We start from the raw sequence: 23,855 nt of genomic DNA on the forward strand, positions 1-23,855 counted from the left end.
CCCACTGCTCCCCTCAGCAGTGCATTTCGTCAGTCTGCCTGTTCTGCTCCCCGATCTGTCTCTGGTGAATTCTCTCACCCTCCCGTGCTTCTGACTGTATCCAGTGCTTGTATAAATAAATAAATAAATAAATAAATCTTTAAAAAAACTAAAATGATGGATTCGGGGCCTCCCTGGTGGTGCAAGGGGTTAAGATGCAACCTATGAATCTCACCATAGCTGCTGCAGCGCAAGTTCGATCCGCAGCTAGGGAGGTGACACACATGGCACAGCAGACCTCTCCTGACTCGCCCACTGCTCCCCTCAGCAGTGTATTTTGGTCAATCTGCCGGTTTCCCGCTCTGTGACTGGTGAGTCCTCTCACCCCCTAAAACTCTGGCATGTACCCAAGTTCTTGTATGTATAAATAAATAAATCTTTAAAAAAAATGATGGATTCACAAGAATGGTTGTATTTCATTTTTAATTTTGGGGAACTGATCTTTATTAGAATTTGAATACCCTTAGTCCTTCACGTCAGAAGAGGGAGCATAAATCTCAGGTTTTAAAGGCTAGGAAAGGTTGTTTGACACTTGATAGATGTAAATAACATACAGCAGTGCTAATATTTTAATTTGAATCAAAACTGTTAATGACTTTGCTAGTGTGTTAGAGATAAGGTTTCATAAGTTTTGAATAGTTTGCTTCTAATTTTATTATTAGTGCAAGATTCTGTACCACATTAGGTTTCATAGGAATGCATATGTGACTTTGTAGCCATGCCTGTACAGAGCTATTTGTTTTCAATATAAAATGCATTTACATGTTTTAAATATACTACTACTGACTTTGAGCTGTCTAGTTTTCCAACAACCACATCTTTCTGGCTCAAGATATTTAGAACTCTTGGGCCTCCCCTGGTGGCGCAGCAGTTGAGCGCTACTGCGAAGCTGCCTGCAGCCTCTGCAGCGCCAGTTTGATCCCTGGCCGCTGGCGAGGGGCCCACATGGCGTGCAGACCTCCTGCCGCCTGCTGCTCCCCTCAGCATTGTATTTCGTCAGTCTTCCTGTTCTGTTCCCTGTTCTGGCTCTGGTGAATTCTCTCACCCTCCCTCACTTCTGACTGTACCCAGTACTTGTATAAATAAATAAATTAAAAAAAATTTCGAGCTCTTTAAAACTCCTTATGTAAATTATATGTTTAGCCTCCTCACCTTGGAATTGTCTTACCTAGAGGCTTTTATTCTCCTGCTCCTGTCTGAACTAATGCTCTTGATGTCATTTTCTTGGAGTCAGTGGGTTTGGAGTGCGGGGTGCTTGGGCTCACTCTGGGAAAGGTTTCACCAGAGCTCCCCTTTCAGCAGCACACGGGGAGTTTCCCAGGCGAGTTTCTCCACGAGGCAGAGACATTAGTTACTTTAAAAGGCAGGTTTATTAGGGAAAGGGACAGAAGAGTAAAGATACTCGTATAGACACAAGCGGGCAGGAAGAGCTGCCCCGAAAGGGACAGGTTTGCTCAGAGAGGCCTGCATGGTTGCAGGCGGCTGGCGGCTGGCCTTGAGGAGAGCTGCCTCTACTGAGGGAGGTCAGTGAAGAGAAGTCCCGGCATGGTACAGGTCATGGGCAGGCAGGAAGCTGCTGCCCTGCAGAGGGAGAGAGTTGGTAAAAAAAGAAGCACCTGCATAGTCACAGGTGGCAGTGGGAGTGCTGCCCTGAGCTGTGCAGAGATTGCACCAATACAGTCCTTTTCTCTTTCGGAGGGCTCACTCCTCCGTGGAGTGGCCTGTTTGTTGCTGATGTTGGGCAACAGGCAAAACGAGAAAGGGACCAGAGATTCCAGAATGGGCCCAATCTCCATGTCTTTACCCTCAGGTCCATGCTCCACTCCCTATAGCAGTCTGACCCTGCTCGGGTCTTATGCCTTGTGATAAGGCGCTGGTGCCTAAGGGTCCTGACCTCTCCAGCTGGATTAATGTTCATTTTATTTTCCTCTGCACCCACCTCCTTGTGTGAGTCAGGTTCTGGTCTTGGGGCACCTCCTTTCCAGTGTTTCTATTCTTTTTTTTTTTTTCTTATTATTTTCATTTTTTAAAAGATTTATTTATGCATACAAGAACGGGAGTAAAGGCCAGAGGTGCACGAGTCAGGAGAGATCTGCTGCGCCATGTGGGTAGCTCACTGGCCAGGGATTGAACTCATGCTGCAGTGGCTGCGGATAGCTTCATAAGTTGTCTCTTAACTCCTTGTGCCACCAGGGAGGCTGCAGTCTTTCTATTCTTGTCCTCCATCACTCTTGGCTTATATTCACAGTGATCATCCTAGGATCTCCCTTCACACTATTCTGGTGATTTTCTTTTAACATGAGCTTCTTCTTTTTTTTTTTTTAATAGAGGCATGTTTTATTTATTTATTTGTTTGTTTATACAAGCACTGGGTACAGTCAGAAGTGTGGGAGGGTGAGAGAATTCACCAGAGCCAGAGCAGGGAGCAGAGCAGGCAGAAGGACCGAAGGACACTGCTGAGGGGAGCAGCGGGCGGCAGGAGAGGTCTGCGCGCCATGTGGGACCCTCCTCTGGTGGCCGGGGAGCAGCCGGGGATCGAACCGGCGCCGCAGAGGCTGTGGGCAGCTTCGCAACCCAGCGCTCAACTGCTGCGCCACCAGGGAGGCCCAACATGAGCTTCTTTACGTTGTATGCGTTAATCTTTCTCATTTTAGTGTCTGAATTCTTAACATTCTAGTCTTGCTTTAAAAAATCACCTCCTTCGAGAATCTATTCTTGACTCCTGTTCTGAGGCGGGTTATATAAATTTTTTGCTGCACTATAATCGGCTTGATTTTTTTCTTGTTATTTGTGACAATGTGTACAGTACTTTTCTTTTTGATCTTTGTTATTAGACTTAAGTTTTCCATGAGGTGGGGACCTTTGCTAGTTCTTTAAACATTGTAGCTAGTATTTAGCATAGAGAGTGCTTAACAAGCAGTATATGAATATATATATTATGACTTCTAGAAACAGTGAAGCTTTAAGTGCTGTGAGTTACATTATCTTGTTGGACTCTGCCTAGCATGGAGTTGGCAAACTGATTCATGTAACTAGTCTGGCCAGCTGTTTTTGTAACATGCCATTTGTTTACATATTGCTTATAGATACTTTGAAAATACAAGGGAGTTGCCTCCCTATGTCAGATAGTATGGATTGCAAACCTTTAACATACTGACTTTTTTTTGGTAAAGATTTATTTATTCATGCATACAAGAACTGGGGTACAGGCCAGAGGTGCGGGAGGGTGAGATGATTCACCAGATAGAGCGGGGAACAGAACAGGCAGACTGACTGAAATACATTGCTGAGGGAAGCAGGGGATCAAGTCAGGAGAGATCTGCTGCGCCATGTACATATCTTCCTGAACGGCCAGGATGGAACTGGAGCCGCAGAGGCTGTCAATGAGTCTTGACTCAAGACTCATTTGAACCATTACTCAAACTGTTCACTTACAGTTTTACTCAGGATTTAATTTTAGTTTCCTTTTAGAGTATTACATATTGTATATGGTGCCAGCATGCCAGTCATGGTCTAGTCAGGGAATGAAGAAATTATGCAGCTGTGGAAGGTTTAAAGATCAAAAATGAGGTGGCTCTGTCGTGCAGTGACTATCGTGGCAAAGAGGGAAGCCAGAGATGATGATGGAATGGTAACTACAGGACATACCCACTTCCCCCTAAGACTGGAGTATGTGAAATAAGGTCATCAAGATGTAGTAACTTAGAGATGGGTCCTGTGAATGAAGCTAGGTCAGCAAATAAAGGTGCTGCCTCACTGCTGCTGGTACCTCCCGAAAGGGTACCTACCATGAGAGTGTTTCTTGGAAGCTGGAGACCGGAATCAGACTGCTGCTCCTAATACTGAATGATAGTTTCACATACATCAAGTTAACGAGTCCATAGCCACTTGTCTTCTAGTCTAGTAGTGCCATGAGTAGGTAGTAGAGGAAGAGCTTGATAGGAAGCTTGCTGGAAGTAAAAATGCACTTTGCAGGGTGCCAGCCTCAGCATCATGAAGCATAGAAGAGTAGATTTGGAATCTGGAGACAATACCAGAATAACTGGCAAAGTCTTCTTTCAAATTTATATCTGTTAAAAATCTTATTTTATTTGCGGTAACATTGGTTTATATCATGGTACATGATTCAGAGGAATCGGTTCACATACCTTCAGGTGTGAAACACCACACCCCATTCACTCCAGAGCATCTGTATGCCTTGATTGTGTACCTTTGGGCCATTCCCTAGTTAGTTTCTACCCCCCATTCCAATGTCCTCAGTTTTGGAGTCTAGACCTTATTTTGGTTTAGTTATATCAGTTCCTTTGTTTTGTTTCTTTGTATGAAGTCATCCTATATTTGTGTTTCTCTTTCTGGTTCATTTCAGTTAGTATAATCCCCTTCAATTCCTTCCATGTTGTCACAGATGGCAGGAATTCTTTTTTTTTTTTTTTTAATAGCTTATGTGTATATACCACATTTTTTTTTTTTAGCTTAATTTATGCATATAAGATCTGGGGTGTAGGCCAGAGGTGTGGGGGTAAGAGGATTCACCAGAGACAGAGCATGGAGCAGAACAGGTAGATTGACTGAAATATACTGCTGAAAGGAGCATTGGGCGGGGCAGGTGAGGTCTGCCTTATGTGGGTTAGCTCCTTGGTTGGGGATCAAACTCATGCTGCAGTGGCTGCCTTTAGCTTAAGTGCTGAGACTTTACCCATTGTGGCCACCAGGGAGGCCCCATCTTCTTAATACAATTGTCTGTCATTGGTAACTTAGGTTGTTTCTATAACTTGGCTATTGTAAATAGCGGGGGGTGAGAGGATTCACCAGAGACCAAGTGGGGAGCAGAACAGGCAGATCTACCAAAATACAATGCTGAGGGGAGCAGCGAGCGAGACACGAGAGGTCTGCTGCACCATGTGGGTAGCTCTCTGGCTAGCCAGGGATGAAACTTCTGCAGCACAGGCTGTGGATAGCTTCATTATGCTGTGCTTAACCTTTTGAGCCACCAGGGAGGCCCATATAATACCTTTTTTAATGCTAATGTAAATGGAATTATTTTCTTGATTTCTTCTGGCTTGTTATTTGCATATAGAATGCAACAGACTTTTGTTGGTTAATATGGTGAATTACACTGATGGTATGTTGTGTCATTCTTGTGTCCCAGGAATAAATACCACTTAGTCATGACATATAATCCTTTTTATATATTGTTGAGTTTGGTTTCCATATATTTTGTTGAGGTTTTTACATCTGTGTGATATCCTTATCTGCTTTTTTTTTTCCCTTCTCTCAGCATTTTTTTTAAAATAAATTTTATTTTTATATTCCCCATACAATTGTAAACCCCTTATTTTGACCCCAATCCCTCCCCTTCCCGCCCCCCACCCCCCATAGAGTGTCTCTGGTTCATAGTTTTTTGTTGATTTTGATTTTCACTTTCTTATAGTTATTCATTTTCCTGGTCCCTTACTTAAGTTTTTTAGATTCCTGCTATGAGTGAGACCATCCGGTATTTTTCTTTTTCTTTCTGGCTTATTTCGCTGAGCATGATCCCTTCCAGCGCCATCCATGTTGCTGCAAATTGCATGTGTTTATCTTTTTTGAATGCTGAGTAATATTCCATGGTGTATATGTACCACATCTTCTTGATCCAGTCATCTATTTTTGGGCATTTGGGTTGTTTCCAAAGCTTAGCTATTGTAAACAGTGCTGCTATAAGCATAGGGGTGCAGGTGCTCTTTGGAATTGATGTTTCTGTGTCCTTTGGGTAAATACCTAGGAGTGGAATTGCTGGATCATATGGAAGCTCTATGTTTAGTAGGTCCAGAAATATCCACACAGCTCTCCATAGTGGTTGGACCAGTTTGCACTCCCACCAACAGTGCAGGAGAGTTCCTTTTTCTCCACATCCTTGCCAACATTTGTTTTTGCTAGTTTTTTTATTTTTATTTTATTTTTTAAATATTTATTTTTATTTTATTTTTATTTATTTATACAAACACTGGGTACAGTCAGAAGCGCGGGAGGGTGAGAGAATTCACCAGAGCGGGGAGCCGAGCAGGCGGAAGGACCGAAGCACACTGCTGAGGGTTGCGGCGGGCGGCAGGAGAGGTCTGCGCGCCATGTGGGACCCTCCTCCGGTGGCCGGGGAGCAGCCGGGGATCGAACCGGTGCTGCAGAGGCTGCGGGCAGCTTCGCAACCCAGTGTTCAACCACTGCGCCACCGGGGAGGCCCTGTTGCTAGTTTATGTGCCTTCTCACTGGTGTAAGTAAGATGGTATCTCATGGTAGTTTTGATTTGCATTTCCCTGATTACAAGTAATGTTGAGCATTTTTTCATATGCCTGTTGGCCATTTGCATTTCCTCTTCAGAGAAGTTTCTTTTTAGCTCTTTTGCCCATTTTTTGACTGGATTATTTTCTTTGTTGTTGAGTCTCATCAGCTCTTTGCAGATTTTTGTGATCAGTCCTTTATCATTAGTGTTGGGTGCAAAAATGTTCTCCCAGTCGGTGGAGTTTCTCTTTGTTTTTTGTTATTGTCTCTTTTGCTGTGCAGAAGCTCTTTAATTTGATGTAGTCCCAGCTGTTGATCTTTGCCTTCACTATCACTGCTTTGGGTGATGTGTCTGTAAAGATGTCTTTGATGTGCATATCATGTAGTGTTTTGCCTATATTTCCTTCTATGTATTTTATGGTTTCAGGTCTTATGTCTAGTTCTTTAATCCATTTTGAGTTGATTTTTGTGTCTGGTCTGAGGTAGTGCTCAAGCTTCATTCTTTTGCATGTAGCGACCCAGTTTTCCCAGCACCATTTATTGAACAAACTTTCTTTGCTCCAATGTATAGTCTTTGCTCCTTTGTCAAAGATTAGTTGACCATCGATCTGTGGGTTTATTTCTGGATTTTCTATTCGATTCCATTGGTCTGTATGTCTGTTCTTGTTCCAAGACCATGCAGTTTTGATGATTATGGCTTTGTAGTATAGTTTGAAGTCTGGGAGTGTGATGCCTCCATTCCCTTCTTTATTTTTCAGGAGAGCTTTGGCTACTTGGGGTTTTTAGTGATTCCATATGAATTTCATCAATAATTGTTCTATTTCTTTGAAGAATGACATTGAAATTTTTATTGGAATAGCATTGAATCTATATATTGCTTTTGGTAGGATGGCCATTTTAATAATGTTTATTCTTCCAATCCATGAGCAGGGGATGTCTTTCCATTTCTTTGTGTTTTCTATTTCTTTTAACAGTGTTCTATAGTTTTCTTTGTATAGGTCCTTTACCTCTTTTGTTAGATTTATTCCCAAGTATTTGATTTATCCTTATCTGCTTTTTATAGCAGAGTACTGTTGGCATTAGAATGTTTGGGGACATTCTGTCTTACTCAGTTTTGGGGAAGAGTTTGAGTAGGATAGGTATTAGTTTGTATTTGGAGGTTTGGTAGTAGTCACTAATGAAAACATTTGGTCCCAGACACTTGTCTTATGGGGATGTTTTGTTACTGTTTCAATTTCTTTGCTTGTATAATCAAACTGTTCAGGCTTTCTATTTCTTTCTGATTCAGCCTTGGAAGGTTGTATGCTTTTAAGAATTTTATTTCTTCCAGATTAAAAATATTTTCTTAACCTCAAATTAATCATTATTTAAATCAAGATTTATTTTCTTTGGTAAAAGCAATAAAATAGTATCTGAATATTTGTATTTTAAAAAATCGAGGATTTCGGTTTAAAGTATTGGCTTAGCCTTATGTATTCATCATGTAAAATTCCATTTTTTTCTACTTTATTTCAGTATCAGATATAGAAGGTGGTGATGGACTGCAGCTCAGGAAGGAACATACACTCAAAATATTTGCTTATATCAATTCCTGGACACAGAGGTATGCATCTTTATATATTTTGAAGACTAACCTTGTGAGTTGTATTTTAAATTGGCATTTTCTATCAACAGATTTTCTTTTTCAGGATGGAGAGTATTGACTTTTACTCAATAGATGACAGTTTACCAATATTTATTGAATTTTCTTTCCTGGGGGCTGTTCATGGTTTTGTTTTGATAACATGAGAATTAAAAATTCATTAATTAACTCCACCTTGATTATTTAGGAATATTGGAGTAATTGAAATTCTGTAGGAGTGATTGAAATTCTGAAAAATAATTATTTTAAGTGGTCAGGGAAATTTTATGGCATAGCTAGCAACCTGTAATAAACTTAATCCTTTACAAAAATCAGTATTGTAGTAGAGGTCACTTTGACCCATCTAGAAGTCATTCATTGTTCCTTTTCCATAATGTGTATATTAGGCCAGCTTTGAAACAGTACATGTATTGTGATTATAGAGAATAAAACTTCAGGAGAACATGATCATTAATATAACAAAGGTTTCTAAAAAGGACTTGTAAATTTCTCTTTCTGAAGTTGATTTTAGCTGGTCATGGCTAAAAATTCTTTTTACTTTACTGTCCAGTTTAAACTTCTTAGTCCTTCTAAAGTTTTTAATGGGTGAAGATTATTGAAGCATTTTGTGGAATGATCCGTGAGCATGTTTAATGTAGTAATATGTAAATCAGTGTTGTGAGGCACACAGTATCAGGATAGGTTAAGGTTACATATCACTTGTGGTACAGTAATAACTTTTTTTCTTACATTTTTTTCCATCTTCCTGTGAGTAAATTTGGACATATATTTGTTCCAAATTTTGTTTAGATTTTAGCTATTTAAAAGTAATGTGGGGCCTCCCCGGTGGCGCAGCGGTTGAGTGCTGGGTTGCGAAGCTGCCTGCAGCCTCTGCAGCGCCGGTTCAATTCCCTCTCCCCAGCCACCGGAGGAGGGTCCCACATGGCGCGCAGACCTCTCCTGCCGCCCGCTATTCCCCTCAGCAGTGTACTTTGGTCCTTCTGCCTGCTCTGCTCCCCGCTCTGGCTCTGGTGAATTCTCTCACCCTCCCGCGCTTCTGACTGTACCCAGTGTTTGTATGAATAAATAAATCTTTAAAAAAAAAATAAAAAAAAAATAAAAGTAATGTGCCATTTTGACATCAAAGAGACCAGTTGGGTCTCTTTTGACCAAGTTTGTAGTGGTTGCTGAATAGGTAATTGGATATTTCATAATAATAATAAGTTAATGATGTCAAATTAATGTAATTAAATGATTTAATGATAGATACTGCATTTAAATCAATTTAAAATTTATGTATTGTAACTACAGCTAGGTGTCTAGGACAAACCTATACTTCTAATTTCAGTATTTATGTCTGTGCCACTCCATTAAAATGAAATTTTGAAATTCCATTTTCCTAATGTCTTAACACTAATTGTTATTGGAGCTGGGTGGGAATTAGATTTTTCCTATTCCTAGTTTATTATCCTGGATTTTTAATCCTATATCAGGAATTTTTAACCTTGTGTTTGTGAATGGGAATGAATTATAAAGGAAATTTTGATAAGTGCAGTTTTAGGTTTCATCAGAAATTTAAATGATTTTTGCCCCCAAACTCTAGAGACCCTTTGCCTTTATTTACAGCCCCAAACTGTAGTTTTAGGAGTGTGACCTTGGAGCCACATTGATGTGGGTTCCAGTTATACTTAATTACCTGTGTGCTGGATGACTATGACAAATTAATTTGTATAAGCTCTCACTTCCTCATTTGTGAAACTAATAATCAAGCTACCACAATGATAGTAGGTTGTGAAGAAACAAAGAATGTAGCACAGTATCGTGAAAAAAGAGCTCCATAAACACCTGTTTTAATTAAAATTGTTAAGATTTATTTTAGAAGATGAAATATAAATTCATGGTACATAAAGTAAAGCTTGAAAAACTAATCTGGGAAACACAGCTTGTAACATTTATAATTTTATTCACATATTGATAGGTATGAAAGTTTTAACTGGTGGTAACAAAAGTAGAATGTAACACTCTGGGTAATAAATAAAGTCTTTTCAGACTGGTAATAAGGGTAGGATGGAGAAGAAGATAAGATTAGCTCAAATAGCAGGAGGCGGGTATGTGTAATGTTGGTGTATAGATACACATAATACTGAGTTTAAAAAAAGTAAAATGGTAAGAAAACACCTGTAATAAAAAGGTCTCTTGTCTTATTTCCTCAGCCCCAATTCCGTTTTCAACTTTTTCATTAACTGATTTTGATATTAATCTCTTTGTCCTGAAATAATACTATATTGCCTTTGCTTCATTATCAATTTTAGGTATAATCTTATGAATTTCTTTTTCTGATCTGTGATTTTAGTGTTTCCCCCATGCTCTAAATTGTGTTTTACCAGTTTTTGAAGTAGTTCTAAAACTAAAAATACTGCTCAGTGATGAGCTAAAAAAAGGTTCTATTGCTAATTTTTTTTATCTTACAAGATATAAATTCCTTTTTTTAAAAGATTTATTTATTTATTTATACAAGAACTGGGGTACAGGCCAGAAGCGCGGGAGGGTGAGAGGATTCACCAGAGATAGAGCGGGGAACAGAAAGGGCAGACTGACGAAATACACTGTGAAGGGGAGCAGCGGGCGAGACAGGAGTGGCCTGCCGCACCATTTGGGACCCTCACCGGCTGGCCGGGATTGAACCGGTGCAGCAGAGGCTGAGGACAGCTTCACAGCACTGCCCCAACCACCTGTGCCACCAGGGAGGCCTGGATTACTAATTCTTTACAAACTTTCCAATCTTTCTTATAGTACTAGTGTTTACATTTTTATGCATCATTGGGTGACTTACTCCCTTCCCCTAATTTCCTTTGGTGCTAATCCTCTCCTGTATGTATTGATTTCTCACTAGGATAACTAGGGTTACTAAATACTTAATCTTCTCTTCAGATCATCCTTGAAATTCCTTGCTTTTCTGCTGTTTGGATCTCCAGTTTCCTGGATTCCATGTTGTCATGGAGCATGGAAGATATTTTTAGACATTTTAGGCCTAAAACTGTCTTCTGCCCTTACACTTAACTGATAGTTTTTGTTGGATACAGAATTCTAGGCGAAAAATGACTTTTTCTTTCCTTCAGTAATATTGCTTTGTGTATTCCAGTTTCCAATATTGCTTTGGGAGAGGTATTGGCTACTTGTATTTCTGAGCTTTTCTTAGTCATTCTCCTAATTTTTCCTGAAAGCTTTTAGGATCTTTATAAACACCCCTGAGTTTCATAATATGTATTTTGGTGGGCTCTTGCATTCTAAAGCTTTTTTAATTTTGTGATTTCCTCATCTCCATATTTCTACTTGTCTTTTGGAACTTTAAGTCAGAATTTTACCTCTTTGGTGGATAGTTTTACTTTTATTCCCACTATCTTTGTCTATTCTTTCGGGGGAAATTCTTGTTTAACCTTCTGGACATTTTAGTGAATTTTACAAATTGCTATAATTTTAATTGGTTTTAATACTGTGACTGATACATGTGTGAAAGCTATCTGACATATTTTTACACTTTTAATAGAGAGCTCTATTTTATAATTTCAGTGCATTTTTACATAGTGTTTTATTCTCAATAACTCAGTAATAGTGTCTTACATCTCTGAGGATATAAATTAGTTTATCTTTTTTCTCCCTGCATTTTATTTTATTGTTTGTTTAGCTCTCCCTTTGGTTCTGTAAAGTCTTTTAAAAATCTTCCTGTTGGCCTGTATATTTGATAGTAAAAGTTGAACAGTCTTTGTTAACAGGGATAAGTGAACTCTGTCAGATTGTTTACATTCTTAAGAGAAATATCTTTGACCTTGAGATATGTTAGTCTGGTTGTTGGGTAAGGGAAGGGTATTTGGGGAAGTTCACCTTTTAGTAATAATTTCATTTAATTCTCTTGTGTTCTGTGTTCAGTATCTGGTGTTCCTGAGTTTATCTTATTCACTCTATGTACAGGAAAATTTATTGTTTCCCTGGGTCATGTAAGAATAGTATCTGGGTTGTCTGGGTTGGGAACCTGTAGGGTTTAGCTGTTTTTTTCACTTAGTCCTATTTTCTGCCCCTTGGCTTCTTGACCCTTTCATAGGTATCTGATATTCTTGTGAGCCATTCTAGTATTTTGGGGTTGGTGGTGGATCTTTTTCCTGATGTATTCCTCTGTAACCCCTTCCAAGTTTATTTCTTCCTCTATAAATTCAGTCATCCAAAGTTTGTATTTTTATCATCCAAAATTTGTTGCTATCTTTTCTTCTGTTACCATTTTTCTTAACGGAGGTATGCCTTCTCTTCCTTTAGTATATTGTAGTGGGATTTAGAACAGAAGAAATTTACATGTAAAATCAAGCTAGACTTAATTGAAGTGATGTTTTAATTTAAAAACAAGTTTCTCCTTTGCGTTGTGGGTGTGGTATGTGTAGAGAAATGCTGTAGTGAGAATTCAAATAACTAGACTTACTAGAATTGAGTGTAATAAAATAGAATATAAGTTACATGATACATAATTATTTTAAAGATAAATGTGTGTGTGTGTAGCTTCACTATTACTCTCAGTTCTCCTGTAATTTCTGTATTTTGGGTCTGTAAGGACCTAGATCCAGTTTTCCTGCTACTTTATTGATACATCAGTTCTGTTTTTGAAAATTGATATCTTGGTTATCAAGTAATTAACTGCCCATTTCCTAATAGTGGGATTTTAAAAGTAAATTTGACAGGCTCTTTCTGACTTTTCTAACCCAAATCTGACTTCAGCGTCTTTTTTTTCCTGGGAATTTGGATGCCATTTTCACTAAAGAAAGATGTTCAATATGCATGATCCTTCACTTCACTTTGAACATAGTTTTTCCTAAACGTAAGGAAGAATCTATTCATCGGAGGAACTTTCAGAGTAATGTGTTTATATTCCTTCTTGTAAAATTGTGATAATATTGAAATTTAGAATTGGAGACCTTAGAGTTAAAACCTACTTTCATTTTGCCACCAAGAAAACAGGTCTGATGTATCATTTACCTATTTCTGTGTAGTAAATGACTCCAAAGGAGTGTCTTGACAATAGACATTTGTTATCCTCAGAATTTCTATGGACAGGAATTTGGAAGTGGCTTAACAGGTTGGTTCTGGCTTGGTTTTCTCATAAGATCACAGTCAACAATGTAGTGTGGCTGGAGAAGCTGCTTTCAAGTTGATTTATTACATGGGTAGGAAATTGATGTTGGTTGTTAGTGGGAGGTCTCATGTGGATATAACTCCATGGGCTCCTTAAAAATGTATTTACAGGGCCTTCCTGGTGGCACAGGCAGTTGAGCCCCACACTGTGAAGCTGTCCGTGGCCTCTGCAGCGCGGGTTTGATCCCGGCCGGCCAAATCCCATATGGCGCAGCAGACCTCTCCTGTCTAACCCGCTGCTCCCCTCAGCAGTATATTTCGTCAGTCTGCCTGTTCTGTTCTCCGCTCTGTCTCTGGTGAATCCTTTCACCCTCCTGCGCATCTGGCCTATACCCCGGTTCTTGTATGGATAAATAAGTCTTTAAAAAAAAAAAAAAGTGTTTACAGCTGGTTATAGCTGGTTTCCTTTAGAGGGTAAATGATCCAAAAGAGACCAAGGCATAGGTGACTGTATTTTTTTCCTTTATTAAATCATGGAATCTTTTCTTAGGGTTCTCTGGAAAGGTATTCTGATGTAGTATTGCAGTATTTTTATTTTATAACTCTAGAACTATATTGTTAAGCATACTGTAGTCAACATCTGATAGTTGAAGATATGTCAACTACTGTATTTACACCTAGCTTAAAGCAGGACCCGCATATAAATATATCATGGATGAATAACAGTCATTATCTAAAACATCACCAAATCTTCACATTAAATGACTCAATTTTTACAAAATTAGTAAAGGCAGTATAAGCCATTATTTCATGAAATGTGAAATGATCCATTGCTTTTATGAATAAACTCCCCCCTTATTTTTCAGAAATAGCAGTGTCTTTTATGACCTAGTCTTACATGTCACACACTGGTTTCTGCTACATTCCATTCATTAGAAGCAAATCATTAAGACCAAACCATATTCAAGGGGAGGAAAATTGGGCAGAATATTAAAGAATTTGTGACCATTCATCACATCTACTGCACCTGGAGAGATGACATTAATCTACATGGTCATAGAGGGGGTTGGTGATGTATTTGGGCTACAATATAAATATTTTGATAATATTACTAGTTGCAGATTATTAGTAATAGTTGTTTAACTGTGTCCATCATTTTAGTACAATTATTGTAGCCAGCTACTTATGTGCCATTCCTTTTGATTATCTACAGTATGCTAGGCATTATGCTAACATGTTGAAGATAATTAGATTTGGGAGTCTCCCTGGTGGTGCAGGCGGTTGAGCACAGCGCTGTGAAGCTGCCCGCAGCCTCTGCAGTGTCAGTTCCATCCCCACCAGCTGCGGAGCAACCGACATGGCGCGGCAGATCAGTCCTGTCTTGCCCGTTGCTCCCCTCAGCAGTGTATTTCAGTTTTGCCTGTTCTGTTCCCTACTCTGTGTCTGGTGAGTCCTCTCACCCTCCCGCATATCTGGCCTCTACCCAGGTTCTTGTATAAATTAAAAAAAAAAAAAAAAAAGATTTGTGTTCTCTTGTTTGCTGACTAATTCTTGTTTTCATTATTTTTTATTGGGACTCTCTGGTGTGTGTGTTGTTTTTAAATGCTTCTTATCTGTCAAGTAGGATAGGAACACCTCTCAAAGTAGTGTTCAACCAAATTGTTAAATTTAAAAAGCACTTTTTTCATTAGTTGAAAACAACCTTTTATGTAAAATAATGTTACTGTTACTAACAGCCTTTGCTAATACAAACTAGACATAAATTGAGTACTCAGTACTTTGAGAAGCAATGACATATGCCATGCTTCTTAATTCTTAACTAATTTTTTTTAAGATTTATTTATTTATGCAAGAACCGGGGTACAGGCCAGATGTATGGAAGGGTGAGAGGATTCACCAGAAACAGAGTGGGGAACAAACAGGCAGACTGATGAAATACACTGCTGAGGGGAGCGGTGGGCCAGACTGGAGAGGCCTGCCGTGCCCTGTGGGACCCTCCCCGGCCAGCGGGGATCGAATTGGCGCTGCAGAGCTGCGGACAGCTTCACAGCGCTGTGCTCAACCGCCTGTGACACCAGGGGAGGCCCCTTAAATAATTCTTTACGTAAAAGGAAGGAGAAGTATATACATAAACCAGGATGATCACTGTCAATCTAATGTGATATTTTGCAATTAAAATACCAGTTTTGGTGGGATGCTGCATTTATAAATATTATAAGTTAATAAGTTAATTATAAGTGCAACCCCATCAAGAAGAAGTATAACAAGTTTGAAGTCTAGGGGTAAAAACCGTTTTAGCATTTGCTTTTGTTTTTAAATTACGCATTAGAAAGACTTTATTGTTGCCTCTCTTGGAAGCATTAATTTATTTAACTTTGTTGGTTTTTTTTCTTTCTTTCTGTTACAGGCAATGTCTATGCTGCTTCAAGGAATATAAGCATTTGGAAATTTTTAACCAAGTAGTGTGTGCACTTATTAACTTAGTGATTGCCCAAGTTCAAGTGCTCCGGGACCAGCTTTGTAAACATTGTGCTACTATTAACATAGATTCCACGTGGCAAGATGAGAATAATCAAGCAGAAGAACCACTGAATATAGAAAGAGAGTGTAATGAAGGAAGTACAGAAAGACAAAAATCAATAGAAAAAAAATCAAACTCTACAAGAATTTGTAGTCTGACTGATGAGGAATCTTCAACGAGTTCTGATCCTTTTTGCTTATGGAGTACAGATGAAAAGGAAAAACTCTTACTATGTGTGGCAAAAATTTTTCAAATTCAGTTTCCCTTATATACTGCTTACAAGCATAATACTCATCCTACTATAGAGGTATGTAAAAATAGACATTGTCAGTTTTAAGTAATACTATGTAATGCTCATGTTGGCAGTTTTTCACTTACGAGTAAATATGAAGATAGTTTTTGTTGATGGAAAAAGTAATATTACCACTGTTAAAAATTCCACTTTTCTTCAGATCATTTTTATAGCAACTTGTGTTAAACATTTCCTTCCACATAGTCTTTTTGAAGAAAGATAAGTTGAACTAATAAAAGTTGAATTGTTAGGATCTAAATACTTGCTTTTGTAGTTCTAGGCTCTTACTCTATCTCTTTAGTAAAGTAATGATTGAGGGAAAAGAAGCACTTGGAATTTCGAATTTCTTTCTTAGTAACGTAGGCAATAGAATTTGGAATTCTCTTTGTCCAGGAAAAAGGCATAACAAATTATCTCTAACTGCTTTTTTTAAGTAGTAATATTTTCTTGTGTAAGTTAAGATACTTGACTTGTTTTATTAATGATATTTTCAAGCCTTCCCAGAGTTTAATAACCTACCTAGATTTGTTTTCATAATGATATTTCTTTTTACACATAGTGGGAATTGGGACAGTTATGTGGTCTTGTATTAGTGACATAACAGTGGTGTTTTGTTATTTCTCATGATTTTGTGGATTGTTGAGGCAATTTCTTTGCTCATTTTGTGTGGCTTCAGTTAAGCATTTGCATTTATTTAAAGGGCTGGATGGACTTGAGGGTCCAAGATGATCTTACTCATGTCTGACAGTCAGTGCTGGCTGTTGTCTTTACCTCCTTGGATTTTCTCCACATGGCCTCTTATTCTCTGCTAGAGTGTACTGGCTTCTTTACATGGCAGGCTTAGCATGGATTTAGGATAGCAAAAGTGGAAGCTATTAAGGCTTCTTAAAGTCCAGCTTCTGAAACTTATTTTTAATGCTGCCACATTCTGTTGCTTGAAGCAAACCACAGGGCAGTCCAAATTCAAAGGGGTGTGATGTTGACTCAATTTCTGGAAGGGAGGAGAGGTAAAGTTTTACTTAAACTTTAAAGTACTTTGTTTTTCTGTGTGTTTGGGATGGAAAGTTTTGGACATTAATAACTGCATGCCTTTAGTTTTTTTGTTTGCTGCTATTTTTCTGCTTATTTGCTCTATAACTGTCTTAGTGGCTTCGCTAACTTCTTTCTTCATCAAAAAAATACAGTCCTTTATTGAAAATATTTTCATGTCGAATTGAGACTGTTTAGAAACATAAGTCTAGGAGGTGGATATTATCCTATTAGAATTTTCTTATAAGAATATTTTAAAGCGGATTGTTCTTAGAATTCCTATCTTTCCATATGGAAATGTTTTAATCTCTTGACAGTCTAATGACCTAAGATATTTATTAAATATTGTAAAACAAATGTCATTTTGTATTCCTTTTCCAACAAAAAGGGAGTTAATTCCTGCAAAACTTATAAAAAATTTAACCCAACAATACCATGTAAATAGTGTTTTTAATGCCTTAAATTGATAATTTATATTTGCTAAAAATAGTTTGGGTAGGTACCTACATAGTGAAATTCATGCCAAATTTCTTAAATTTTTTTTCATTTAAAAACCTCTTAGAGGGCCTCCCCGGTGGCGCAGCGGTTGAGTGCTGGGTTGCGAAGCTGCCCGCAGCGTCTGCGGCGCTGGTTCGATCCCCCGGCTGCTCCCCGGCCACCGGAGGAGGGTCCCACATGGTGCGCGGACCTCTCCTGCCGCCCGCTGCTCCCCTCAGCAGTGTACTTCGGTCCTTCTGCCTGCTCTGCTCCCCGCTCTGGCTCTGGTGGATTCTCTCACCCTCCCGTGCTTCTGACTGTACCCAGTGCATGTATAAACAAAAACAAACAAATAAATAAATAAATAAATAAGCATGCCTCTATAAAAAGAAAAAAAAAAAACCTCTTAGAAATGTTAAATTTCTATTTATTTCCTGTCATTGGGCTCATCAGTTTTTTCCTTATGATTTTCAAAGATGGTAATCTCTAAATGTTGTGAGTCACACTCCCTTACACTGTATCTTTTGGAATTAAGTGCCTTATTATTCTTAAACATTCAATGTGACTATTTGGTTGAAAATAGTGGTTTCATGAGATATCTCTGGTAAAATCTTAATATAAGACACCCTTAAAGGAGGGTGTCTTATATTTAAAAGAGGAAATTTCTATAATTCTGTATTCTACAGCAGAATTGTTTCCTTATGCAGAATTTATATGTACTGCTTAAATATTCTGTTTATAATAATTTGCCAAGTTTCTAATGTTTTAAAAATGAGCAGTTAAAAATAAAGTTTCTAGTTTCTATCTCAGTGGTCATGTGATTAAATATTTTAAGGGTCTCAAAACCTTGGTAGCATACATATATTATAGAATTATGTGTGTATATACATATAAATTAAAAAAAAAATATTTACGCATACAAGAACTGGGGTGTAGGCCAGAGGCATGGCAGGTGGGGAGGGATGAGAGGATTCACCAGAGACAGAGTCGGAAACAGAACAGGCAGATCTACTGAAATACACTACTGAGGGGAGGAGCAGGAGAGACAGGAGAGACAGGAGAGGAGAGACAGGAGAGGTCTGCTGCGCCATGTGGGTTAGTTCCCTGGCCAGGGATTGAACTGAAGTCGCAGTGGCTGCTGATAGCTTCATAGTGCTGAGACTTAGCCCCTTGCGCCACTAGGGAGACCCTACATATAAACATATTTTATAGTATAGCAATACTTATGTGATACATTAGTGTTTACTAGGTAGATTATTAATTCCACTTTTCTCAAAGTCTTCCCTTCATACTGCAGTGCTATCCTTTTTTGATTAAAGCATTTGGGTTTTGATGTTTTATTTAAGGCACAAACTGGCTAAGACTTCCAGATGAAGAAAATTCAATACTCATTTTATTTTGGTAGAAATATCAAATTGACTTAAAAAATTTAGTTGACATTTGTTTTATGCAAGAGGGAACTAGCTTATAGAGGTTTGCAAATGTTGCTGAGAGTTAGAATTCAGGTAGTACTTTACTACTCAGCTTATTTCAAACTATTCACTTGTAGCTGTTGTACCCATTTCCAACAGCGAATAGGATAGAACTTGAACGTTTTTCTTTCCCTTTCTTTTCTATCCAAACTTTCCCTCAAACGTACATACTTTTATTAAAGATGTAGTTATTGGAAGTATTCAGGTTGAAAGTGTTTTGGGGGGCCAGTTATATTCCTTTCTTAGACCTGAACAATTTTACCTGTAATTCTATGAAATGAAACCTCACCCTAGTTTTTTTTCTGAGTGAAAATGAATATAAAAATTGTGAAAAGAGGGCCTCCCTGGTGGCTAAGGGGTTAAGACGTGACCTATGAAGCTATCTGCAGCCACTGCAGCACCAGTTTGATCCCCGGCCTGCCAGGGAGGAACCTACATGGCGCTGCAGACTTCTGACTCACCCGCTGCTCCCCTCAGCAGTGTATTTCAGTCAGCCTGTCTGTTCTGCTTCCCACTCTGTCTCTGGTAAATACTCTCACCCCCCTCGTCTGTGGTCTGTACTCCAGTTCTTGTTAGCATAAATAAATAAATCTTTCAAAAAAAAAATTGTGAAACTACTGCCGTCTATTAGAAGTATGTATAATATGATTACGCAGATTAAATACATACATTATATTTTATAAATTTCTGAATCTAGATTTTCTCTCATCACTTTTTGTTAACTTTTTTTATTCATCTGTTTCTAAATTTAAAAAAGTGTTTTTAGCTCATATTTTTAAGATGCACAATATACCAAATTTTAGTATATACCCTAAGTTGTACAACCATTGCTACTATATGATTTCTTACACACATGACTTCTTTTTAAGCAAAAATTTAATTCCTTACCCACTGGCCTTCAGTTTTTCATGATATGATCATGGAGCAGCATTTCCTACTGTCTAGTTAACTTATTTCTCTTCAAAGTAATAGACAGTTTCCTCCTTTTAATTCTAGAAGTAAAGTGCCATCTTAGTAAATGTAAGGTTGTGGGGAAAAAAGGCTAAATTTCCCTCATAGGGGCTCCCTGGTATCATAGGGTTTAATGTCTCAGCGCTATCAAGCTATCACCAGGTCCACCTGTTCTGGTCCCCACTCTGGTGAATCTTCTGCTCCAACTTCTCTGGCCTACACCATAGTACTTGTATGCATAAGTAAATAAAAATAAAATCTTTAAAAATGATTTCCCTCAAAGATTTCTTAAGGCTTTTTCAGGGATCATCAAAAACTTTTTTTTAAAAAGATTGATTTATTTATGCATACCAGAGCTGGGGTACAGGCCAGTGGTGAGGGGGGTAAGAGGATTCACCAGAGACAGAGTGGCGAACAGAACAGGCAGATTGACTGAAGTACACTGCTGAATGGAGCAGCGGGCTAGTCAGGAGAGGTCTGCTGCGCCATGTGGATTGCTCCCTGGCTGGGGATCAAAATTGTGCTGCAGAGGCTGTGTATTGCTTCATAGTGCAGTGCTTAACCTTGTGCCACCAGGGAGGCCCGTCATCAGAAACTTTTTAAAGATTTATTTATGCATACAAGAACTTGGGTATAGGCCAGAGGTGTGGGGTCAGAGGTGAGAGGATTCACCAGAGGCAAGAATGGGGAGCAGGGGCCTCCCTGGTGGCGCAGCGGTTGAGTGCTGGGCTGCGAGGCTGCCCGCAGCCTCTGCAGCGCCGGTTCGATCCCTGCCAGTTCGATCTCTGGCCGCCGGGTGAGGGTCCCACATGGCGCGCAGACCTCTCCTGCCGCCCGCTGCTCCCCTCAGCGGTGTACTTCGGTCCTTCTGCCTGCTCTGCTCCCCGCTCTGGCTCTGGCTCTGGTGAATTCTCTCACCCTCCTGCGCTTCTGACTGTACCCAGTGCTTGTATGAATAAATAAATAAATAAATAAATCTTTAAAAAAAAAAAAAGAATGGGGAGCAGAACAGGCAGATCCATGGAAATAAACTGCTGAAGGGAGCAGCAGGTGAGACAGGAGAGATCTGCTGCACCATGTAGGTTAGGACCCTGGCCTGAGATCGAACTTGTGCTGCAGTGGCTGGCGATAGCTTGATGGTGCTGTGTCTTTAACCCCTGTGCCTCCAGGGAGGCCCTCATCAAAAACTTTTGGAAGAAATATGTTGATTTAACTTTTAGGGCAAATGTCTAATGTTCAGTGGTTATGTATAGATCTGTGTATGCTACAAAAATGAGATCATAGTCTTGATCCAGAGTAGAAATATGAAATAATAAAACAGTTGTTCTGAGTTACATCAAAGTAGATATAATCAAGTTTAAAAGTAACATTTTGCACATCACAGTAGAATTCTGTTAAATTTTTTGTTGTGTACATGTTCGGCACTAAAAGTCCTGACTCCAGTTTAATATTCCAGCATGGTTTACTTGGTGCATAAATCTGTATTTAAAAACATAGTTCTTATCTTCTGGACTTTTTGAAGACCATGAAAAGGTTTGTTCAGAATAATTTAAAGTTTTAATTGTGGCCCTGGTAGGGTAGTAAAGACTATATGGGACAGCTATAGAAAGTTTAGCATGCTGGCTTTGTTGATAGGTATTTTAACCTTTCTTAGTACAGTTTTTAATGATTTTGAAATGCTTTGTCAAGTTTGTGAAGCTCTGCTTTCAAACTTATTTTAGTGGGACTTAAATATATAAAACATAAAAATAATGAATGATGGGTTCCTTTGACAGTTAATTGTTTCCAGATGAAAGTCTGTTTATAAAAGTAAACATTTTCATTGTGATTTAAAAATATAGGATATATAAAATATAGACATAAAAGGTCTTGTTCTTCTGCTTTTTCTTCATCCTTCCCAATAAACCATTGTTGAAAAATTATTTGGTATTTCCAGACATTTAAAACATTTGGATAAATCATATTCATAAATCTTATTTAAAAATATAAAAGATACTCTCTTTATGCCTCTACTTATGGTTCTACCTTGTTCATTAGACAGCTATTTAAAGGTGTAGTTTGCCACAAATATTACTTGCTTAAAGTGTATGATTTAATTGCTTTTTATTTATAGAGTTGTGATTTACCATCACAATACAATTTTAGAACATTGACTTTGCCCCCGAAAGATCTCATGCTGCATCACCATATTATTTTTGAAGACTAAGATTCTGGATGATTATACAACATTTTATTTATCCTTTTTGATTGATATTGAAGTTGTTTCTGAGAAGTTATAAATTTCAGTGAATATCATCATACATTTTCAGCACTTCTTTTATGTACATTTATGATAAATGACCAGAAGATAAATTGCTGGGTTAAAGGCATTATTAAGAGTTTGTAAATTGGGGCCTCCCCGGTGGCGCAGCGGTTGAGCGCTGGGTTGCGAAGCTGCCCGCAGCCTCTGCAGCGCTGGTTCGATCCCCGGCTGCTCCCCGGCCACCGGAGGAGGGTCCCACATGGTGTGCAGACCTCTCCTGCCGCCCGCTGCTCCCCTCAGCAGTGTACTTTGGTCCTTCTGCCTGCTCTGCTCCCCGCTCTGGCTCTGGTGAATTCTCTCACCCTCCTGTGCTTCTGACTGTGCCCAGTGCTTGTATAAATAAAAACAACAACAACAACAACAAAAAACATAAATAAATAAAATAAATCTTTAAAAAAAAAAGAGTTTGTAAATTACCTTCCAACAGGTTATACCAGTTTATATTTTCACAAACAATAGCTGGGTGCACTTTATTTTTATTTTTTAAAGATTTATTTATGCATGCAAGAACTGGTTTATAGGCCAGAGGTGTTAGGGGTGAGAGGTTTTGCCAGAGACAGAGTAGGGAACAGAACAGGAAGACTGACTGAAATACACTGCTGAGGGGAGCAGCGGGTGAGACAGAAGAGGTCTGCTGCGCCATGTGGGTAGCTCCCTGGCCAACTGGGGATCCAACTCGTGTTGCGGATTGCTTCACAGTGCTGTGCTTAACCCCTTGTGCCACCAGGGAGGCCCCACTTATGCTTTCCCCACGTATGGAAAGCAGATTGTGGAACTTTTTGAGTATGCCTTTAGGAAATTCTAGAGCAGTTTCAAAGCCTCTTAAGAAGTCATAATGTATATTTATAAGAGTTACTCAGTTCTTTTAAGAAAGGTGTTTAAGAAGGCAAAATAATGTGTAGCAAATAGTACAGAAAGATTTCTTTGAAAGAGTTAGAATTAAATCATTAACTTCAGCTAGGAATAGCACAGTTCCTGATAAGAAGCAATTATAAAATCTGAGGTTTCACAAAATCGGTTTAGCTGATTGTATTTTTAAAAGATTTTTCAAATAGTGTGATCTTACTGTGTTTTACCTTTTTTTCCCCTTTCTTTAATCAGGATATATCAACCCAAGAAAGCAACATATTAGGGGCATTCTGTGATATGAATGTAAGTGTTTTATCTTTTTATCATTGTCAGGGTTATGAGAAATTTTGGCTTTTGTTTATGTCCTTTTAATGGTCAGATCAAAATTTTTTCAGTGTTGATAATAAAATTAAAATTATTCTTGGTAAATTTTAAAATGATACATGTTCTTTTCCCCCCCTGCAGGATGTAGAAGTACCATTGCATTTGCTTCGTTATGTGTGTTTGTTTTGTGGGAAAAATGGCCTTTCTCTTATGAAGGATTGTTTTGAATATGGAACTCCTGAAACATTGCCATTTCTTATAGCACATGCATTTATTACAGTTGTATCTAATGTAAGTATTGTTTGGGATTGGATTTAATCTTGGGAACATCTAACATTTTAATCACATGAGTTTTATGTCAAGAAAGGCAGATTCTGAATGACTTGCATATGTAATAATTTTTTTTTTTAAAGATTTATTCATTACGCATACAAGAGCTGGCGTACAGGCCAGAGATGCGGGGGGTGAGAGGATGCACCAGAGACAGTGGGGAACAGAATAGGCAGACTGAAATACACTGCTGAGGGGAGCAGCGAGCGAAACAGGAGAGGTTTGTAAGCCATGTGGGTTTCTCCCTGGCGGTCGGGGATGAAACTCGTGCTGCA

At 38.7% G+C, this 23,855-nt stretch overlaps 1 protein-coding gene across 1 annotated transcript in view; it reads left to right on the forward strand.

The window, feature by feature from the left end:
- USP34 (ubiquitin specific peptidase 34) overlaps positions 1 to 23,855 on the forward strand; it is a gene marked incomplete at both ends in the record, with an annotated part of 241,402 nt that overhangs the window by 44,678 nt on the left and 172,869 nt on the right. The window contains 4 exons of the mRNA XM_084235573.1: positions 7,813 to 7,900; positions 15,441 to 15,861; positions 23,179 to 23,229; positions 23,392 to 23,541. Of these exons, the coding sequence (XP_084091699.1) occupies positions 7,813 to 7,900; positions 15,441 to 15,861; positions 23,179 to 23,229; positions 23,392 to 23,541 (710 nt within the window). The remainder of the gene's footprint in view (positions 1 to 7,812; positions 7,901 to 15,440; positions 15,862 to 23,178; positions 23,230 to 23,391; positions 23,542 to 23,855) is intronic.

This window comes from Talpa europaea, assembly GCF_964194135.1.
Source record: "Talpa europaea genome assembly, chromosome: 6".
Lineage (NCBI taxonomy): Eukaryota > Metazoa > Chordata > Mammalia > Eulipotyphla > Talpidae > Talpa > Talpa europaea.